The sequence below is a fragment of the Anolis carolinensis genome, unplaced genomic scaffold (assembly GCF_035594765.1).
Source record: "Anolis carolinensis isolate JA03-04 unplaced genomic scaffold, rAnoCar3.1.pri scaffold_14, whole genome shotgun sequence".
NCBI lineage: Eukaryota > Metazoa > Chordata > Lepidosauria > Squamata > Dactyloidae > Anolis > Anolis carolinensis.
Window position 1 is genome coordinate 183,158 of NW_026943825.1, and position 21,843 is coordinate 205,000.

A 21,843-nucleotide genomic window follows, 5' to 3' on the forward strand; every position below is an offset into this window, starting at 1 on the left:
GAGAAGCACTATAGGTCTCGCGATATTTTACATAATACGTAGGGACTGCTGGGCCAGGTCTCGCGAGACTTTGGCCTAAGTTTCTCCCCTTGCGCCTGCCTTGGTCAGGGCCCCGCCCCTCCACTTCCGGCCTGTTTCCAACTTCCTTTTCTTCCCGGCCTCCATCTTGGCGCCTCGCGTGGAAGGTGAGTGAGTCCCTCAGGAAGAGGCCTCCGAGGTTTATTTCCTTCCTTATTTAGAGACATTTGTGTTTTGTCTCTTCCTCGCTGTCCATCTCATAGTTAGGTTATTTGTAAACAAGACAAGGCGGGGATGAGGGCCATGGATCAGGGCCCCGGATCAATTTGTGAGGGGAAATCGTAGCGAGGAGGACGCGAGGGAACAAGGCCTTCAAACTACAGGAAAGGAAGGAGATTCCGCCTGAACATTAGGAAGAACTTCCCCACTGTGAGAGAGAGAGAGAGCTGTTCAGCGGTGGAACTCCCTGCCTCGGGGTGTGTGGAGCCTCTTAATAATAATAATAAAACTTTATTTATATCCCGCCACCATCTCCTTTTAAGTACAGGCTGGATGGCCATCTGTCAGGGTTGCTTTGAATGCGATTTCCTGCTTCTTGACAGAATGGTTGGCCCATGAGGATTCTTCCAACTACAGTAGAGTCACATATCCAAGCTATATTGTTTTATTATATATATATATATATATACACACACACACGCTGTGCCCGGCCACGCGTTGCTGTGGCGAAGTATGTTGTTATGGGAAATAAAGTATTGAGGAATTGGTGGTAGTGAAGGTAAAGGGTCAAGGTTTTCTCCTGACATTAAGTCCAGTTGTGTCTGACTGCACACTGAAGTGGATTATATGGCAGTGTGGAGTCAAGATAATCCAGTTCAAAGATTATAAATGGGTTATATAGCTGTGTGGAAGGGCCTTGAGTCTACACTGCCATATAATCCAGTTAAAATCAGATAATCTGTATTTTATAGGCAGTGGGGAAGAGGCCTAACTCTGCCTGTACTCTGGGCTGAGTGGCTTGCTAGGAGACCAAGTGGGCAGAGCTTAGCCTTCTAACTGGCAGCAATTGGCTAAAAACAATTATTCCTCTCCCTCTAATGAGGACTTTATTTTTCTTTTCTTTTTGTTGTATGAACGTAGAGGCATGGATGAGGGGTTGTGCTGCCAAGTTTAGTGTTTCTGGGATGTTTAGTTTTGTTGTTTTGTCCTAGGCCGAAATTTTATTACCCTAATTTATTTCCAACATTTGTATCCCACCCTTCTCACCTGAAGGGACTCAGGGTGGCTTACAAAAAATGGCAACAATTCGATGCCCACACAAAAACTATATCAAACGATACATAAAATCAATTAAAACTACTCAATACAATATAAAATTACAACATATAAATTTAAAACATATACAGTAGACTCTCACTTATCCAAGCTCCTGACACGAAAATGCTAATCAAGCTGGCCAATTGCAACATTCCCACTTGCCTCCAACAGACATCATTCCACAGGGATATATATATATATATAAACCCCAATTGACTAGTTTCCAACAGACCTCACAACCTCTGGGGTTGCCTGCCATAGATGTGGGCGAAATGTCAGGAGAGAATGTTTCTGGAACATGGCCACACAGCAACCCAGTGATTCCGGCCACGATAGCCTTCGACAACACATTATTATGTTTATTTATACCCCGTTATTTCCACAAGGAGATATAAAGCATTTCAATACAATTTAAAATCTATGTTTCAATGGATTCCTCCCCAAACGACTTGGGTGTCCCTCTAATTTTGCAGAAAGTCAACCCAGATGTTCTTTTCCTTTGCAAGCGAAGCTCTGCCAATAAATGTCATAACTCTTTGACTCTCTGGAGTCAAGCCGGCCTTTTCCAGTGGACTTTACCCCCTTCCTCCATTTTGGGGGAAATAAACTCAGCTGTCTCCTTCTCTCTCTCTCCCAGGTCTCTTTTGCCGCCATGCAGCTCTTTGTTCGCGCTCAGAGTCTCCATGCCCTCGAGGTCTCGGGGCAGGAAACCGTTGCACAGATTAAGGTATGTTATTACAGAATGCAGAAAGGGTGGTTTATGCACATGATGTGGGAATGTGAATATGTACAATATTTTTGGCAGACTATACAAAACGAGTCAAATAAAATACAGTAGAGTCTCACTTAACCAACGTAAACGGGCCGGCAGAACGTTGGATAAGCGAATATGTTGGATAATAAGGAGAGATTAAGGAAAAGCCTATTAAACATCAAATTAGGTTATGGTTTTACAAATTAAGCACCAAAACATCATGTTATACAACAAATTTGATAGAAAAAGTAGTTCAATACGCAGTAAGGTTATGTTGTAATTACTGTATTTACGAATTTAGCACCAAAATATCATGATATATTGAAAACATTGACTACAAAAATGTGTTGGATAATCCAGAACATTGGATAAGCGAGTGTTGGATAAGTGAGACTCTACTGTACTAGGAAATGAGTGGGTCATAACAAAAGAAATTGCGGTATTAGGGAAAAGAGAGGAAATGGGAAATAAAAGGTAAATAAAAGAAGCAATAATTGAATGTGCACAAGCAGTAATAGTATTAGGGTGGAAAGATAAATCCAAATGGTCAGTGAGTAAATGATACCAATATATGGTGGAGCAAATGGAATTTGAAATTATGAATGTGAAACTAAATGTTGTAAAAACTAATGAAAATAGAACAAGAGAGATGGAAGAAAGATGGACAAGGGTAAAGAACTATATCATGAATCAATCTGGAGATCATGCCATAAGAAATAAGATACAAATGTTATTTAGTATGTAGGATGGAAATGGATAAAGATATAAAGATTGTCTCACAAAGAAACGAATATGTAAAAAGAAAACAATCCTCGTGTTGGTGGTGGGAATTGTAAATGTTTTGTATGTCTGCGGTATGTATTTTTTGTGTTTTAAAAAATAAATAAATCTGTATTTTTTAAAAAAAGTTATGTATGGAATGCATAGTCTAGGTAACTGGTGAATAGGTAGATAGAAAAATGAATAGATAAGATAGATACAGTAGAGTCTCACTTATCTAAGTTTCTGGATTATCCAAGCCATTTTTGTAGTCAATGTTTTCAATATATCATGATATTTTGGTGCTAAATTCATAAAAACAGTAATTACAACATAACATGACTGCGTATTGAACTGCTTTTTCTGTCAAATTTGTTGTATAACAGGATGTTTTGGTGCTTAATTTGTAAAATCATAACCTAATTTGATGTTTAATAGGCTTTTCCTTAATCCCTCCTTATTATCCAAGATATTCGCTTATCCAAGCTTCTGTTGGCCCGTTTAGCTTGGATAAGTGAGACTCTACTGTAGATAGAAAGGTAGGTATGGCTGGATAGAAAGAAGGAAAAATAGATAATAGAGATGAATGGATGAATAGATGTAAATATAGATGGAAAGCCAAATAGATAGGGAGGAGGGAGAGGCCTCTTGCTTCCTGTCTGTCTGCTTCTCAGAGGCCCGGTGGCTGTTTCTTCTTCTTCCCTTCCAGGCCCAGATCCAGTCCTTGTCGGGCCTTGTCGCGGAGGAGCAGGTGCTTCTCTTGGGAGGGGCCCCCTTGGAGGACGATGCCGTGATTGGACAGTGCGGGGTGGCCCCCCACGGCACCCTGGAGGTGGCCGCGCGCATGCTGGGCGGTAAGGACGGCTCCCCTGCCTTTATGGGGGGCACCGATGGGACGGCAGTGGCCTTTGGGTGACCATGGACACCCCCCTTTACTTGCTGTGGCTCAATGCTCTGTCATGGACGCACCGCCAAACTACACATCCCATGATTCCATAGCAAGTGGCCTCAGTGGCATTCGTTCAACACTAGAGTCTAATAATAATAATAATAATAATAATATGTGAGTGCATGGGCCATAATTTTCCTCTTTGTTTCCCCTCCTCCGCAGGGAAGGTCCATGGCTCTTTGGCCCGTGCTGGGAAGGTGAGGGGCCAGACCCCGAAGGTAAGCCTTGAAATGGGACACTTTATTATTCGTTTATTAGAGTCGGGGGGCTTGGATGACGTCTTCCGTTATGGCAGGAGGAGGTTTGGACTTGAGCAGTTTTGTGTGTGTGTGTGTGTCTGTCTGTCTGTCTATCTATCTATCTATCTATCTATATATATAGACACACACACATATATGTGTATGTGTTTATATGTGTGTATGTGTGTGTATATATATATATATATACACACACACACAATATAATTTACAGTAATATATAATAATTATAACATGTTGTGTATACATATAATATTCATAATATTATTGTAATACGATATAATACTAATAATATTACAACATATTGATACAGTGCAATATAGTAATTTATTACCAGTATTGCACTGTGCTAATATAATCCAATTCAAATCTGATAATCTGTATTTTATAGGCAGTGTGGAAGAGGCCTAAGTGAGGCCTAACTCTACCTGTCCCCTGGGCTGAGTGGGTTGCTAGGAGACCAAGTGGGCGGAGCTTAGCCTTCTAACTGGCAGCAATTCGATAAAAACAATTATTCCTAGTGTTCATGTGGCCCACCCTTGGTTTTATTGTTCTACTGTTTTTTTGATTTTGTTTATTGTAGTGTATATTTTCTTTTATTGTATTGTTTAATGTGTTATGATTTGTTGTTTTGTTTATATTTTGTTATATTGTATTGTTCTGGGCATGGCCCCATGTAAGCTGCCCCGAGTCCCCGTTGGGGAGATGGTGGCGGGGTATAAATAAAGTTTATTATTATTATTATTATTATTATTATTTCTCTCCCTCTAATGAGGACTTAATTTTTATTTTATTTTTGTTGTATGAACGTAGAGGCATGGATGAGGGGTTGTGCTGCCAAGTTTAGTGTTTCTAGGATGTGTCGTTTTGTTGTTTTGTCCTAGGCCGAAATTTCATTACCCTTTTATATATACACACTAGCTGAGCCCGGCCACGCGTTGCTGTGGCAAAGTATTGTGTTATGGGAAATAAAGTATTGAGGAATTGGTGGTAGTTAAGGAAAAGGGTCCCCTGGGCAGAGTGGGTTGCTAGGAGACCAAGTGAGTGGAGCTTAGCCTTCTAACTGGCAGCAATGGGATAAAAACAATTATTCCTCTCCCTCTAATTAGGACTTTATTTTTCTTTTCTTTTTGTTGTATCAACCTAGAGGCATGGATGAGGGGTTGTGCTGTCCATTTTCGAGGTTGTGGGGTGTTTACTTTGTTGTTTTGTCCGCTGCCGTGATGCCATCACTCTTTTATATATATAGATATATATATAGATAGAAGGGGCTGCTCTGGATGTCCTTTGGGGTTCCCTTCCAGCTCGGTGTATGCAATGTATATATCGCTTCCTTCTATAGGTGGCGAAGCAGGAGAAGAAGAAGAAGAAGACGGGGCGGGCCAAGCGGCGCATGCAGTACAACCGGCGCTTCGTCAACGTGGTGCCCGGCTTCGGCAAGAAGAAGGGGCCCAACGCCAACTCCTAGGCTCCGTGACAACTGTCTGATCAATAAATAAATACATCGTAATCATCACCACAATACTTTTTATTGGTTACCTGTCCAAACAGATCAACATACAATGCGTACAGTAAATATGAAAACATTATTATTATAATAGTGTTGCTGTGAGTTTTCCGGGCTGTCTGGCTATTGTTCCAGAAGCATTCTCTCCTGACATTTCGCCCACATCTACAACAGGCATCCTCAGAGGTTCTGTTGGAAACTAGGCAAGTGGGGAATAATGTCCAGGGTGGGAGAAAGAAAGAACTCTGGTCTGCCTGAGGCCAGTGTGAATGTAGCCATTGGCCACCTTGATTAGGACCGAATAGCCTTGCAGCTTCAAAGCCTGACTGCTTCCTGCAGAAAATTATGTTTTTCATATAGGTATGTGTTTTATTTTTATGTAATCTCTTTCACATGCAGGACAAACAAATACATAAAAACCAGATTATCACTATGAACGATGTGTTCTGTGAGATTTTGGATATGTAATTATATATAGTAATTGTGTGTGTGTGTGTATATATATATATAGAGAGAGAGAGAGAGAGTAATTGCATTTACATGTTTATATATAAGGATTTTGGATATATAATCGCATATACACACATATTGTAATTGCATATATATATATATATATATGCACATACTATAGGGAATTTTGTTATGTAATTACATATATGGTACATATTGCAATTACACACACATATATATAGGCAATTACAAAATAGATGTAATTACGCAACAAAAATCCTTATATTGTGTATATGTATGTGTATATATGTGTGTGTGTGTGCAATTACAATATATATGTATATGCAATTCCATATCCAAAATATATATATATACACACACCACATGGGATTTGGATGTGTAATTGCACATATATATATACACACACACGTATAGCCTGAAGGTTATTTTATGCAATCTAAACTTGCATGAAGCAATACATATAATACATATAATATTCATAATATTAATAATACAATATAATATTAATTATAGATTATATTTTACATGTAATATTACTAATAATATTACAATATATTGAAATTTATTACCAGTATTGTACTATACTCATAATATTGTATGTAAATTTAATTTCTAAGCCGCTCTGAGTCCCCTTGGGAGTGAGAAGGGCGGCATATAAATTTAAATAAACTTCCAAATCGACGGAAACGCCCGAAGTGAAAGGAGCGAGAAACTGAGAACTGACGGAAAGGCCCGAAATCGAGTGGAGCTCGTGAGCATTGACGGAAACGCCCGAAGCGAAGGAAAGGCGGCTTTCCGAACGGGGGCGGGAGCGTTGACAGGAATGCCCGGTTCTCCGAATGAGAGCGGAAATGTGGACGGAAAGGCCCGAAGGGAAACCAAGGTTTTACAAATGATAGCGGCGTGTTGTCGGAAAGACCCGAAGCCCCGCCTCAAATTGGGCGGAACGAAACCTCTGATTGGATGGGGTTGAGGAGGCAGCATCTCCCGAAAGGGGGCGGAACTTCCCGAAGGCCCTTCGGCTGTTTCCGTCGAGCATGGAGCCGGCGAGTTCGAGGCCCGGCGCCGGCGAGGACGACCTTCCGTGCGGTTTCTGTCCCTCGCGGCGGGCGCCGTACACGTGCCCGCGGTGCCTGCTCCGCTTCTGCTCGGTGCCGTGCTACCACGGCCACGGCTCCTGCGCCCGGGACTTCCGGGACCGCGAGCTCCGGCTCCGGCTGCAAGGCCTGCGGGGCGACGCGGCCTCGCGCGACCGGGTCAGGGAGGCCCTTTGGCGGCTGAGGGAACTACGCGAGCCCGGGGATGAGCAGGCCCAGGTAGGCCTCGGCCCGGAGGAAGAAGAGTTGTGGGAGGAGCTGACCCTGGAAGAGCAAAAGGCCTTCAGGAAACTCCTGAGCAGCGGGGCGGCCGCGTCCCTGGTGCCTCTTTGGACGCCCTGGTGGGAAGCAGCAGCCCCGCCCGCCCTCGTCCGGGAAGTGGATCCCCGGAATCCAGGAGAACGGGGTCTAGTTGAGGAAAGGGACCCCCAGGAGCCATTGCAGGGTGGTTTAGTTGAAGAAGTGGATCCCCAGGAGCACCCAGAAGGCAGAGACCGGGATCTGATGGAGAAAACGGATCCTCAGAAGCCTTTAGAATGTGATCTCATTGAGGAAAGGGATCCCCAGAAGCCTTTAGAACCAAAAGTACGTGCTTTCCTTGAGGAAAGGGATCCCCAGAAGCGCAGAGAAGGCAGAGACCGGGATCTAATCGAGAAAACTGATCTCCAGAATATATCAGGATGTGATCTTATTGATGAAAGGGATCCCCAGAAGTCTTTAGAACCAAAAACATGTGCTTTCCTTGAGGAAAGGGATCCCCAGAAGCCATTGCAGGGTGTTTTAGTTGAAGAAGTGGATCCCCAGAAGCACTCAGAAGGCAGAGACCAGGATCTAATTGAGAAAACTGATCTCCAGAAGCCTTTAGAATGTGACCTTATTGAAGAAAGGGATCGCCAGAAGCACACAGAAGGCAAAGATTGTGATCTCCTTGAGAAAATGGATCCTCAGAAGCCATTGGAAGGTACTTTTATGGAGGAAACCGATCCCCAGGAGCCTTTCGGAGGAGGAAAACGGGCTTCCGTGGAGGAAACAGGTCCTCAGAATCCATTAGAAGCAGAAGGACGGGCTTTCATTGGTGAAAGGGATCCCCAAAAGTCTTTACAAACGGAAGGTGATCTCACTGAGCAAATGGAGCCCCAGAATCCGATACAAGCCCCTTTCCTTGGGGAAGTGGATCCTCGGGATCCATTAGGAGCAGACAAACGTGGTCCAAGTGAGGAAGCAGATCCCCAGAACCCATTGCAAAGAGAAAAACATGTTTTCATCGACAAAAGGGATCCCCAGAAGCCATTACAAGGTGTTTTAATCGAGGAAATGGATCCTCAGAAGCCATCAGAAGCAGAGGATCATGTTTTCGTTGACAAAATGGATCCCAAGAAGCCATTGCAATGCACTTTCGTTGAGGAAAGGGATCCCCAGAAGCCATTACGAGGTGCTTTCATTGAGAAAACGGGTCCCCAGAATCCATCAGAAGCAGAAGATCGTGTTTTCGTTGACAACATGGATCCCAAGAAGCCATTACGAGGCTCTTTTGTTGAAGAAAGGGATCCCCAGAAGACATTAGTTGAGGCAAGGGATCCCCAGGATCCATTAGAAGCAGGAGGACGGGATCTCGTTGGTGAGCGGGGTCCCCAGGGTGCCTTGCAAGGCCCCCGGAGGCCTGTGTGTGGGGCGGAAGCCTCTCGGCTGCTGCGCTCGATCCCTCGGGCGATCCCCCCGTTGTGCTCCTTCGGGGTCTCGGCCTCTCCCGCCGCCGGGCTCCAGCTCCCGGGCCTCCTGTACGGCTACGCCTACTGCTTGTCCCTCTACAACGGGGAGGTCGAGGACGAGGAGGAGGAGACGCTGCTCTGCGAGTTCTGCGAGACCCTCCTGGACGTCTGCCCCTCCCTGGGACCCTCCCCGAGGCCTTACGGGTCCGTCTCGGAGGCCCTGCAGGACGCCTCGAGGGCCATCGCGGACCGGCGTTACCCAGAATGCCCCCTGGGGCGGGGCGGGGCCATGGCCGCGGTGGCCAGGCTGCTTTCCCAGAAGGCCTTTCTCCTGGCGGCCCTGAGCCACCTGGGCAGGCTCCTCCGCAAGGGCCGGAAGCGGATGGCGCAGGCCGACCGGAGCAGGGCCTTCCGGGCCGGGAAGAAGTGCGCCTTCCTGCTCTCCTGGGCCAATGAGAACGAAGGGCAGCTGCGCCTCCTCGCACTGGCCGCGCGGGAAGAGGGGCGGGGCCAGAGGGAGGCGGGACAGGAAGTGGCCGCCCTGCGGAGGGGGCTGGAGAGGAAGTGGCGGGGGAAGAGGCCACCAATGGAGAAGGAGAAGAAGGCCCTCATTGAGGAGCTGGACTGAATACATGGCCCAGCCAGGACTACAACACCCAGCATCCCTCGCCATTGGTTACTTTGAAGCCTGTCCATCAAGGACTCCTCTCCTTTCGTTGGGTTGAAACATGGCTGTTGAGGACTACAAGGCCCAGCATTCTTCACCTGTCATTGTGTTGAAGCCTGTCAATCAAGGACTCCTCTTCTTTCATTGGTTGAAACATGGCTGTTGAGGACTACAAGGCCCAGCATTCTTCACCTGTCATTGTGTTGAAGCCTGTCAATCAAGGACTCCTCTCCTTTCGTTGGTTGAAACATGGCTGTTGAGGACTACAAAGCCCAGCATTTTCACCTGTCATTATGTTGAAGCCTGTCCATCAAGCGCTCCTCTCCTTTCATTGGGTTGAAACATGGCTGTTGAGGACTACAAGGCCCAGCATTTTCACCTGTCATTATGTTGAAGCCTGTCAATCAAGGACTCCTCTCCTTTCGTTGGGTTGAAACATGGCTGTTGAGGACTACAAGGCCCAGCATTCTTCATCTGTCATTATGTTGAAGCCTGTCAATCAAGCACTCCTCTCCTTTCGTTGGGTTGAAACATGGCTGTTGAGGACTACAAGGCCCAGCATTCTTCATCTGTCATTGTGTTGAAGCCTGTCAATCAAGCACTCCTTTCGTTGGGTTGAAACATGGCTGTTGAGGACTACAAGGCCCAGCATTCTTCACCTGTCATTATGTTGAAGCCTGTCAATCAAGGACTCCAAGGCCCAGCATTCCTCAACTTTGGTTCTATTAAAGCATGTCCTTTGAGGACTCCCAAGGCCTAGCATTTCTCAGTGTCAATCGATTGTCTTGAATGGCTTCCATTGAGGACTCCAAAGCTCAGCCTTCTCAACTATTAGTTGTATTGAAACATGGCCATTTAAGACTCAATTGCCTAGCATTCCTCACCTTTCATGGTGTTGAAGCCTGTCAGTCATGGATTACAAAGCCCAGTGTTCCTCAGCATTGGTTCTGTTGAAGTGCCTATGCGGCACTTCAATTGAGGACTACAAGGCCTAGCGTTCCTGACCATTGCTTCCATTGAAGCGTATCTATTGAGGACACCAGTGAGGTCTCCAAGACCCAGTGTTCCTCACCTTTGCTTCTATTGAAGCTCATGTATTGTGGACTCCAGGGCCCATCACTCTTAGCCCTTTGGTTATGTTGAAACATGTCCCTTGAGGACTCCAAAGCCCAACATTCCTTACCTTTGCGTACATTGGAGTCTATGTATCCATACCTTTAGTTGTGTTGAAAGGTTTCCATTGAGGACTCCAAGGCCCAGCAGTCCTCGCCATTGGTTCTATTGAAGTGTCTGTATTGAGGACTCTGATGCCCAGCGTTCCTCACCTTTGGTTTTATTAAAGAGTTTTCATTGAAGGCTTCAGTGTTGCGTTCCTCACCTTGGCTTGGGTTGAAGGTTTCCATTGGGGACTCCAAGGCCCAGCATCCATCATTTTTAGTTGTGTTGAATGGCTTGCATTGGGGACTCCATTGCCTAATAATCCTAAGGACTCCAAGGCTCAGAATTCCTCACCTTTAGTTGTGTTGAAGGGCCTCCATTGAGGACAACAAAGCCCAGCAGTCCTCATATTTGGTTGTGTTGAAGCCTATGTATGGAAGACTCTGACTCCCAGCGTTCTTTGCCTTTGGTTGCCTTGAAGTGTGTGTATCGAGGACTCCAAGGCCTTTCATTGTGTTGAAGCTGGTCCTTTGTGGACTCTGGAGCCCATCATCCCTTTACCTTTGGTGGCATTGAAGGGTTTGTAAAGGTTCTAAGTTAATAGAAGGTGCTGCATCTCTTAATGCAATTACACAGCTGGATAAAATGCACACTGAAGTGGATTATATGGCAGTGTGGAGTCAAGATAATCCAGTTCAAAGCAGATAATATAAGATTATAAATGGGTTATATAGCTGCGTGGAAGGGCCTTGAGTCTACACTGCCATATAATCCAGTTCAAATAAGATAATCTGTATTTTATAGGCAGTGTGGAAGAGGCCTAAGTGAGGCCTAACTCTGCCTGTGCCCTGGGCTGAGTGGGTTGCTAGGAGACCAAGTGGGCCTTCTAATTGGCAGCAATTGGATAAAAACAATTATTCCTCTCCCTCTAATTAGGACTTTATTTTTCTTTACTTTTTGTTGTATGAACGTAGAGGCATGGATGAGGGGTTGTGCTGCCAGGTTTAGTGTTTCTGGGATGTGTGGTTTTGTTGTTTTGTCCTAGGCGGAAATTTCATTACCCTTTTATATATATATATAGATTGAATTAAGAGTTCGACGGAGTGAATATTTTATAAATAAGACCTTTTATTAATAGCTTCCCTTAGAGGCTCCCATTGCAAACCAAGCCTTTAGTCTTTATCGCAGGCCAAAAGGATCTAATAATTGTAAACAATCACAAAAGTTGTTCCTGGTTTGGAAGTGTTATTTCCTGTTTAATGGTGCGGTCCTTAATTTGAAAGTCATTGTTATGCTCCATAAACTTTGTTTTTGTGACCGCCGTATTGTCAACGTGGTTGAGGCTCATTCATTGCAAAACTAGAGCCAAATTTGCAGGACAGTTGGCAGCGGGATCAAGTCCCCCCCCCCATGTTGTGACGACAGAAGCAACGAGGAAATGCCATGGATAAGCCAGCGCCTCTTGCGCATCTTCAGTAAACGTAGGGCAGGATGCGGAAGGGGACCTTCCGGCAATACTCCCCCCAGGCCAGGCCGTACTGGCCCAGGCAGTGCCGCTCGTCCCGGGCCTCCCGGTGCAGCAGCAGCAGCAGGAAGTAGGCCGGGTAGAAGTAGGGCAGCGCGTGGGTCAGACCTGCAAGCAGAGACAGCAAGCATCATCATCATCATCATTTATTTATTTATTTATTTATTAGCGACATTTATATCCCGCCCTTCTCACCCAAAGGGGACCCAGGGCGGTTTACAAGTATATATACATACAATATATTATATTATACGACTGCATTGCAATATTATTAGTAATATTGCATTTAATATAAATATACAATTATAATAGTGAATTATAATTATTATTACATTGTATTACAACATAATATTAATATTATATATATTCATGTGTGTGTGTGTGTGCATGTGTATACACACAAACACACACACACAAAGCATGTGTGTATATATTATTATTATTATATTATGACACACCAACAAGATAGACATGCTGGATTTCATATCACAAAATCACAAGTCAAACACTTCCCAAGGGTCTAGGACTGTGTGATGTATTATTATTATTATTATTATTATTATTATTATTATTATTATTATTATTTTATTATGACACAGCAAACAAGATAGACATGCTGGATTTCATATCACAAAATCACAAGTCAAACACTTCCCAAGGATCTAGGACTGTGTGATGTATTATTATTATTATTATTATTATTATTATTATTATTATTATTATTTTATTATGACACAGCAAACAAGATAGACATGCTGGATTTCGTATCACAAAATCACAAGTCGAACACTTCCCAAGTGTCTAGGACTGTGTGATGTATTATTATTATTATTATTATTATTTTATTATGACACAGCAAACAAGATAGACATGCTGGATTTCGTATCACAAAATCACAAGTCGAACACTTCCCAAGTGTCTAGGACTGTGTGATGTATTTTCGGATGATGTGCACAGATCCCAGTAGGGTGGCCTTTTGCAGTTGGCAGATCATGATTTTGTCAACGTCTATTGTATTATTATTATTATTATTTCTATTATTATTATATTGAATGTGTGGAAGTAGGGCAGCGTGTGTGTCAACCCTGCAAGCAGAGACAGCAATTATTATTGTTGTTGTTATTGTGTTGAATGTTTGGAAGTAGAAGGGGTGGAAGTAGGGCAGTACATGCGTCAGCTCTGCAAGCAGAAACAGCAATCATTATTATTATTGTTATTATTATTTTTATTATTATTATATTGAATGTGTAGAAGTAGAATGGGTGGAAGTAAGGCAGCGAGTGTGTCAGCCCTGCAAGAAGAACAGCAATTATTATTATTATTGTTGTGTTGAATGTGTGGAAGTAGAAGGGGTGGAAATAGGGCAGCGCATGTGTCAGCCCTGCAAGCAGAGACAGCAATTATTATTGTTGTTGTTATTATTATTATTATTATTATTATTATTATTATTATTATATTGAATGTGTGGAAGTAGAAGGGGTGGAAATAGGGCAGCGCATGTGTCAGCCCTGCAAGCAGAGACAGCAATTATTATTGTTGTTGTTGTTATTATTATTATTATTATTATTATTATTATTATTATTATTATTATTATATTGAATGTGTGGAAGTAGAAGGGGTGGAAATAGGGCAGCGCATGTGTCAGCCCTGCAAGCAGAGACAGCAATTATTATTGTTGTTGTTATTATTATTATTATTATTATTATTATTATTATTATTATTATTATTATATTGAATGTGTGGAAGTAGAAGGGGTGGAAATAGGGCAGTGCATGTGTCAGCCCTGCAAGCAGAGACAGCAATTATTATTGTTGTTATTATTATTATTATTATTATTATTATTATTATTATTATTATTATTATATTGAATGTGTGGAAGTAGAAGGGGTGGAAATAGGGCAGTGCATGTGTCAGCCCTGCAAGCAGAGACAGCAATTATTATTGTTGTTATTATTATTATTATTATTATTATTATTATTATTATTATTATTATTATATTGAATGTGTGGAAGTAGAAGGGGTGGAAATAGGGCAGCGCATGTGTCAGCCCTGCAAGCAGAGACAGCAATTATTATTGTTGTTGTTATTATTATTATTATTATTATTATTATTATTATTATTATTATTATTATATTGAATGTGTGGAAGTAGAAGGGGTGGAAATAGGGCAGTGCATGTGTCAGCCCTGCAAGCAGAGACAGCAATTATTATTGTTGTTGTTATTATTATTATTATTATTATTATTATTATTATTATTATTATTATTATTATATTGAATGTGTGGAAGTAGAAGGGGTGGAAATAGGGCAGTGCATGTGTCAGCCCTGCAAGCAGAGACAGCAATTATTATTGTTATTATTATTATTATTATTATTATTATTATTATTATTATTATTATTATTATTATTATATTGAATGTGTGGAAGTAGAAGGGGTGGAAATAAGGCTGTGTGTGTGTCAGTCCTGCAAGCAGAGACAGCAATTGTTGTTGTTGTTGTTGTTATTATTATATTGAATGTGGAGAGAGAGGCATCAGCATTGTTATTATTGTGTTGTCGAAGGCTTTCATGGCCGGAATCACAGGGTTGTTGTATGTTTTCCGAGCTGTCTGGCCATATTCCAGAAGTATTTTCTCTTGACGTTTCACCCTCATCTATGGCAGGCATCCTCAGAGGTTGTGAGGTGTATGGAGAAACTCAGCAAGGAAGGTTTATATACCTGTGGAAGGTCCAGGGTGGGAGAAAACTCTTGTCTGGTGGAGGCCAGTGTGAATGTTGCAATGACTCTGAACCAAGGATTCCCTCAGGCCAGGATATGAAGCTTGGAAGGCCATTTAATGCTGATCAAGGTGATTAATGACAACATTCACACTGGCCTCCAGCAAACGTCTCCAAATGTCCTGAGAGTCTACAACAACAACAACAACAACAACAATAGCAATAATGACGATTGCAGCTTCCTGAGACCCTCCCTCCCTCTTTGCCCTTGATTGACCGATGGGTGGACGGAGGGACTGACCGCAGGGGAGTGACCAGGCCAAGGCCATGAGGAGGTCCCCCAGGTAGTTGGGGTGCCGCACGAGGCCCCACCACCCGCTCACCAGCAGCCGTCTCCCCGTGGCCGTGGGCAGCGTGCGAAGCCCTGCAAGGAAGAGAGAGAGAGAGAGACACAACTCAGGGAAAGAGCGCCAAAGTGGGGCAAACCGGCCGTGTGGACAAGGGGTCACAGGGATCACCCACCGGCCACTCGGGGGTCGTTGGGGTTGCGCCGGAAAGTGTTCTTCTGGGAGTTGGCGCCCCGGAAGATGGAGTAGCCCAGGCCTGGCAAGCAAGGAAAACAGGGTTGTGGTGACGATTATTATAGACTAGCTGTGCCCGGCCACGCGTTGCTGTGGCAAAGTCTGGTGGTCTGGGAAATAAAGTCTTGAGGAATTGGTGGTAGTTAAGGTCAAGGGTCAAGGTTTTCCCCTGACATTAAGTCCATTATAAATGGGTTATATAGCTGTGTGGAAGGGCCTTGAGTCTACACTGCCATATAATCCAGTTCAAATCAGATAATCTGTGGAAAAGGCCTAACTCTGCCTGTCCCCTGGACTGTGTGGGTTGCTAGGAGACCAAGTGGGTGGAGCTTAGCCTTCTAACTGGCAGCAATTGGATAAAAACAATTCTTCCTCTCCCTCTAATTAGGACTTTATTTTCCTTTTCTTTTTGTTGTATGAACGTAGAGGCATGGATGAGGGGTTGTGCTGCCAAGTTTAGTGTTTCTGGGATGTGTAGTTTTGTTGTTTTGTCCTAGGCTGAAACGCCATTACCCTTTTATATATACAGCAGAGTTTCACTTATCCAACATAAACGGGCTGGCAGAATGTTGGATAAGCGAATATGTTGGATAATAAGGAGGCATTAAGGAAAAGCCTATTAAACATCAAATTAAGTTATGATTTTACAAATTAAGCACCAAAACATCATGTTATAAAATAAATTTAACAAAAAAAGTAGTTCAGTACACATTAATGCTATGTAGTAATTACTGTATTTACGAATTTAGCACCAAAATATCATGATGTATTGAAAACATTGACTACAAAAATGCGTTGGCTAATCCAGAACGTTGGAGAAGCGAGTGTTGGATAAGTGAGACTCTACTGTATAAGATATTGTTGTTGTTATTATTATTATTATTATTTATATTACCGTAATCTTATATATTTTATATGTTACTATATATATATATATATATATATATATATATATATATATATATATATATATCATTATTATTTCATATTATTATATTGTTATACATATGTCCCTCTCTCACTGTTGGACAGGATGATGCCTCCAGCATTATTATTACAATTATAATTATTTTGCAGAGAAGCTGACCCTGTGGGGGTGTCTGACCAGAAAGTGTCCCAGCCATTAGTATTGCCATTATTACTATTATTATTACATTTAATATTTATTAATATTATTACTAGATATTATTATGATCTCACCGTTCAGGAGGATGATGCCGGCGGCCGCAGGGAGGCTGACCCTGTGGGGGTGAGTGACCAGGAAGTGACCCTGGAGGCTGTAGAGGAAGGGCACCCAGGCCAGGTCCCCAAAGGCCAGCATGAAGCCAAAGCCGTCCCGCTGGATGTCCATGGTGGTCAAGACCGCCTCCTGGAAGCCACAAGAAAGGGGGCCGTGGCCCCTTTAAGAAGTCTCGCCCCTTGAGGAGAGAGAGAGAGAGAGCCTGTCCTGAGCCCCCTTAAAGGGCCGGCGCCCCCTTTTACCTCGTGCCACAAAGCGTCCACCACGTACAGCAGCTGGAAGCCGTTGACCAGGACCATGGCCAGCGAGGGGCTGCCGCGGACCTCCGCCTCCTTCATCAGCATCCCCATGTTGATCACCGCCTGCATAATAATAACAATAATAATAATAATGATAGAATCCTAGAGTCGAAAGGGACCTCCAAAGGTCATCCAGCACAGCCATAATAATAATAATAATAATAATAATAATAATAATAATAATAGAATCCTAGAGTTGAAAGGGACCCCCAAAGGTCATCCAGCACAGCCATAATAATAACAATAATAATAATAATGATAGAATCCTAGAGTCGAAAGGGACCTCCAAAGGTCATCCAGCACAGCCATAATAATAATAATAATAATAATAATAATAATAATAATAATAATAATAATAATAGAATCCTAGAGTTGAAAGGGACCCCCAAAGGTCATCCAGCACAGCCATAATAATAACAATAATAATAATAATGATAGAATCCTAGAGTCGAAAGGGACCCCCAAAGGTCATCCAGCACAGCCATAATAATAATAATAATAATAATAATGATAGAATCCTAGAGTCGAAAGGGACCCCCAAAGGTCATCCAGCACAACCCTAATAATAATAATAATACATTAATGCAGCTACGACTACTCAGAATAGAATCCTAAAGTGTGAAGGGACCCCAAAGGTCATCCAGTCCAACTCTAATAATAATAATAACAACAAAAACAGTAGTGATAGAATCCTAGAGTAAGAAGGGACCCCCAAAGGGCATCCAGTCCAACCCTAATAATAATACTAATAATAATAATAATAAATTTATTAGTGCACCTTCCCTGCCACTTTTAAATTTATTTGTGTGTTTTTGTATTTGATATTATTGTATGTTGGTTTTATATCTGTAAGCCGCCCCGAGTCCCTCTGGGGAGATGGTGGCGGGGTACAAAATAAAATTATTATAATATAATAATAATAATAATAATAGAATCTTAAAGTCAGAAGGGACCCCCAAAGGTTATCCAGTCCAACCACAATATAATAATAATAATAATAATAATAATAATAATAATAATAATAATAATAATAATAATAATAATAGAATCTTAAAGTCAGAAGGGACCCCCAAAGGTCATCCAGTCCAACCACAATATAATAATAATAATAATAATAATAATAATAATAATATAGAATCTTAACGTCAGAAGGGACCCCCAAAGGTCATCCAGTCCAACCACAATATAATAATAATAAAAATATAGAATCTTAACGTCAGAAGGGACCCCCAAAGGTCATCCAGTCCAACCACAATATAATAATAATAATAATAGAATCTTAAAGTCAGAAGGGACCCCCAAAGGTCATCCAGTCCAACCACAATATAATAATAATAATAATAATAATAATAATAATAATAATAATAATAGAATCTTAACGTCAGAAGGGACCCCCAAAGGTCATCCAGTCCAACCACAATATAATAATAATAATAATATAGAATCTTAACGTCAGAAGGGACCCCCAAAGGTCATCCAGTCCAACCACAATATAATAATAATAATAATAGAATCTTAAAGTCAGAAGGGACCCCCAAAGGTCATCCAGTCCAACCACAATATAATAATAATAATAATAATAATAATAATAATAATAATAATAATAATAATAATAATAATAATATAGAATCTGAAAGTCAGAAGGGACCCCCAAAGGTCATCCAGTCCAACCACAATATAATAATAATAATAATAATAATAATAATAATAATAATAATAATAATATAGAATCTGAAAGTCAGAAGGGACCCCCAAAGGTCATCCAGTCCAACCACAATATAATAATAATAATGATAATAATAGAATCTTAAAGTCAGAAGGGACCCCCAAAGGTTATCCAGTCCAACCACAATATAATAATAATAATAATAGAATCTTAAAGTCAGAAGGGACCCCCAAAGGTCATCCAGTCCAACCACAATATAATAATAATAATAATAATAGAATCTTAAAGTCAGAAGGGACCCCCAAAGGTTATCCAGTCCAACCACAATATAATAATAATAATAATAGAATCTTAAAGTCAGAAGGGACCCCCAAAGGTTATCCAGTCCAACCACAATATAATAATAATAATAATAGAATCTTAAAGTCAGAAGGGACCCCCAAAGGTCATCCAGTCCAACCACAATATAATAATAATAATAATAGAATCTTAAAGTCAGAAGGGACCCCCAAAGGTCATCCAGTCCAACCACAATATAATAATAATAATAATAATAATAGAATCTTAACGTCAGAAGGGACCCCCAAAGGTCATCCAGTCCAACCACAATATAATAATAATAATAATAATAATAATAATAATAATAATAATAATAATAATAATAATATAGAATCTGAAAGTCAGAAGGGACCCCCAAAGGTCATCCAGTCCAACCACAATATAATAATAATAATAATAATAATAATAATAATAATAATAATAATAATAAATAGAATCCTAGAGTTTGAAGGGACCCCCAAAGGTCATCCAGTCCAACCACAATATAATAATGATGATGATGAATTATTAATAATAATAGGAGCCATGGCTTACCCATCCCAGGAGACCGGGTCTCATCTCGCAAAAGAACTTGAGGTCGAAGGAGCCAATGCGGGGGTTCAGCTCGTGGCCCAGGAAGAAGTCGTAGACGGGGTTCCCTGCAGGGGGGGGGGAATTATGATTATTGTGATTGTTATATTTATTATTTTGTTTTATTTTATTATTACATGTCTGATTATTATTACATTACTGGCTAGGGTTTCCGGCATTGCCTGGATTATTTGTACCCAATGCCTAAGGTTGTGGGTGAACTACAACTCACCTCATGCCAGGTTGACCCCAAGAAGCTCCATCAGGACTTAAAGTTTGTGATGTTGGGCAAGTTTGTTCTGGATGCGACATGGGTGGGATTGAGTGTGCCCTCTATATATATATATATAGTGTGTGTGTGTATATATATATCTATATATATAAAAGGGTGATGGAATCACGGCACCGGACAAAACAACTAAACTAAACACCCCACAACCTCGAAAATGGACAGCACAACCCCTCATCCATGCCTCTAGGTTGATACAACAAAAAGAAAAGAAAAATAAAGTCCTAATTAGAGGGAGAGGAATAATGGTTTTTATCCAATTGTTGCCAGTTAGAAGGCTAAGCTCCACTCACTTGGTCTCCTAGCAACCCACTCAGCCCAGGGGACCCTTTACCTTAACTACCACCAATTCCTCAATACTTTATTTCCAATACCACCGGACTTCGCCACAGCAACGTGTGGCCGGGCACAGCTAGTATATCTATATATATAAAAGGGTAATGGTATCACGGCACCGGACAAAACAACTAAACTAAACACCCCACAACCTCAAAAATTGACAGCACAATCTCTCATCCACGCCTCTACGTTCATACAACAAAAAGAAAAGAAAAATAAAGTCCTAGCCACAGCAACGCGTGGCCGGGCACAGCTAGTCTATCTATATATATAAAAGAGTGATGGCATCACGGCGACCCACAAAACAACAAAACTACAGGCCCCCCAACCTCGAAATTTGACAACACAACCCATCATCCACGGCTCTAGGTTGATACAACAAAAAGAAAAGAAAAATAAAGTCCTAATTAGAGGGAGAGGAATAATTGCTTTTATCCAATTGCTGCCACTTAGAAGGCTAAGCTCCGCCCACTTGGTCTCCTAGCAACCCACTCAGCCTAGTGTTAATACAATAAAAATAATTAAAAACACTAAAAAAATTAATACAATAAAATACTATAACAAAATAACTAAAAATAATACAACAAAATAATAAAATATAATAAATAAAAAGATAACTTACAATAAAAATAATTTAAAAATACAAATACCATCAAATAAACATTACACAACAATTTTTAACCAATACCACCACCACTTTGCCACAGCAACGCGTGGCCGAGCACAGCTAGTATATATATGGATATATGGAAGGCACAACGTGATCCCTCCCGGCAGATGTCCGGCCGAACTCACCCGAGTTGCCCCCCGGGGCCAAGGCGGATGGGGGGGCCACCAAGGCCTTGATGTAGAGGAGGAGGCTGAGGGCAAAGGCCACCAGAGTGGCCGCGAAGGCCAGCTGCAGGAAGTGGTCATAGACGTAGCTGAGGCGCAGGCCCCCGGCAAGCCCCGCCCCCAGCACCACGCCCGTCACCCCCAGCGCATGGCAGCCTGTCAAAGACACAAAAGAGAAGATTTACATATATATATAAATATATGCATGATGATCAAAAATGATATATATAGACTATTAAATATATTACTGGAATTATTATAAAAATAACATCATTGTCGGGTTCTCTTCTCCCAGTTGTGCTGTGGGTCAGTCTTTCACCAGAAAAGGCACCAAGGCACACGCTGGGTAGATTCCAACAGGTTTTATTGTACAGAATACCAGAACCTTCTCTTTGGCCCATTTATATAGGGGCTCTCACATTCCAGAGGGTCATTGAGGTTTTATGGCTGGCATCTGTTCTTTGTCAGCCGACTGGAGATGTCAAAGAGTGGAGATCATGACATAACAGGTTTTATTGTACAGAATGCCAGAACCTTCCCTTTGGCCCATTTATATAGGGGCTCTCACATACCAGAGGGTCATTGAGGTTTTATGGCTTGCATTTGTTCTTTGTCAGCCGACTGGAGATGTCAAAGAGTGGAGATCATGACATAACAGGTTTTATTGTACAGAATGCCAGAACCTTCTCTTTGGCCCATTTATATAGGGGCTCTCACATTCCAGAGGGTCATTGAGGTTTTATGGCTGGCATCTGTTCTTTGTCAGCCGACTGGAGATGTC

The 21,843-nt window shown here is 41.9% G+C and overlaps 3 protein-coding genes across 8 annotated transcripts in view; 2 read left to right on the forward strand and 1 right to left on the reverse strand.

The window, feature by feature from the left end:
• The first annotated feature begins 30 nt into the window (after positions 1–30).
• Positions 31–5,570, forward strand: fau (FAU ubiquitin like and ribosomal protein S30 fusion). Of its 2 annotated transcripts, none has more exons than XM_003230216.4 (5): positions 31–185; positions 1,973–2,062; positions 3,558–3,702; positions 3,960–4,015; positions 5,397–5,570. In XM_003230216.4, exons 2-5 carry the CDS (start codon positions 1,988–1,990, stop codon positions 5,520–5,522), a joined length of 402 nt encoding a protein of 133 aa, XP_003230264.1. In that variant the 5' UTR covers positions 31–185; positions 1,973–1,987; the 3' UTR covers positions 5,523–5,570. The 2 variants fall into 2 exon arrangements, with proteins under 2 accessions (XP_003230264.1, XP_062821397.1); XM_062965327.1 differs by lacking the exon at positions 31–185 and adding an exon at positions 290–494.
• A 1,431-nt stretch (positions 5,571–7,001) lies between these two features.
• Positions 7,002–10,860, forward strand: znhit2 (zinc finger HIT-type containing 2). Its single transcript, XM_016999133.2, has one exon. It carries the CDS (start codon positions 7,070–7,072, stop codon positions 9,464–9,466), a length of 2,397 nt encoding a protein of 798 aa, XP_016854622.2. The 5' UTR covers positions 7,002–7,069; the 3' UTR covers positions 9,467–10,860.
• Positions 10,861–11,771: 911 nt separating this feature from the next.
• tm7sf2 (transmembrane 7 superfamily member 2) overlaps positions 11,772–21,843 on the reverse strand; it is a 14,213-nt gene continuing 4,141 nt past the window's right edge. For 3 of the 5 annotated variants that reach the window (XM_062965325.1, XM_062965321.1, XM_062965326.1), the window contains 7 exons: positions 21,024–21,218; positions 19,565–19,668; positions 16,969–17,088; positions 16,687–16,855; positions 15,428–15,508; positions 15,207–15,329; positions 11,772–12,296 (listed from right to left, as the gene is read on the reverse strand). In XM_062965325.1, coding sequence (XP_062821395.1) covers positions 12,136–12,296; positions 15,207–15,329; positions 15,428–15,508; positions 16,687–16,855; positions 16,969–17,088; positions 19,565–19,668; positions 21,024–21,218 — 953 coding nt within the window. In that variant the 3' untranslated portion in view covers positions 11,772–12,135. The remainder of the gene's footprint in view (positions 12,297–15,206; positions 15,330–15,427; positions 15,509–16,686; positions 16,856–16,968; positions 17,089–19,564; positions 19,669–21,023; positions 21,219–21,843) is intronic. The other 2 variants (XM_062965322.1, XM_062965324.1) reach the window with 2 other exon arrangements.

Coding starts and splice junctions, on each gene's coding strand:
- znhit2 (XM_016999133.2), top strand. CDS start 7,070: ATGGAGCCGGCGAGTTCGAGGCCCGGCGCCGGCGAGGACGACCTTCCG.
- fau (XM_003230216.4), top strand. CDS start 1,988: ATGCAGCTCTTTGTTCGCGCTCAGAGTCTCCATGCCCTCGAGGTCTCG. Junction 2,063..3,557: donor AAACCGTTGCACAGATTAAG/GTATGTTATTAC, acceptor CTTCCCTTCCAG/GCCCAGATCCAGTCCTTGTC. Junction 4,016..5,396: donor TGAGGGGCCAGACCCCGAAG/GTAAGCCTTGAA, acceptor TTCCTTCTATAG/GTGGCGAAGCAGGAGAAGAA.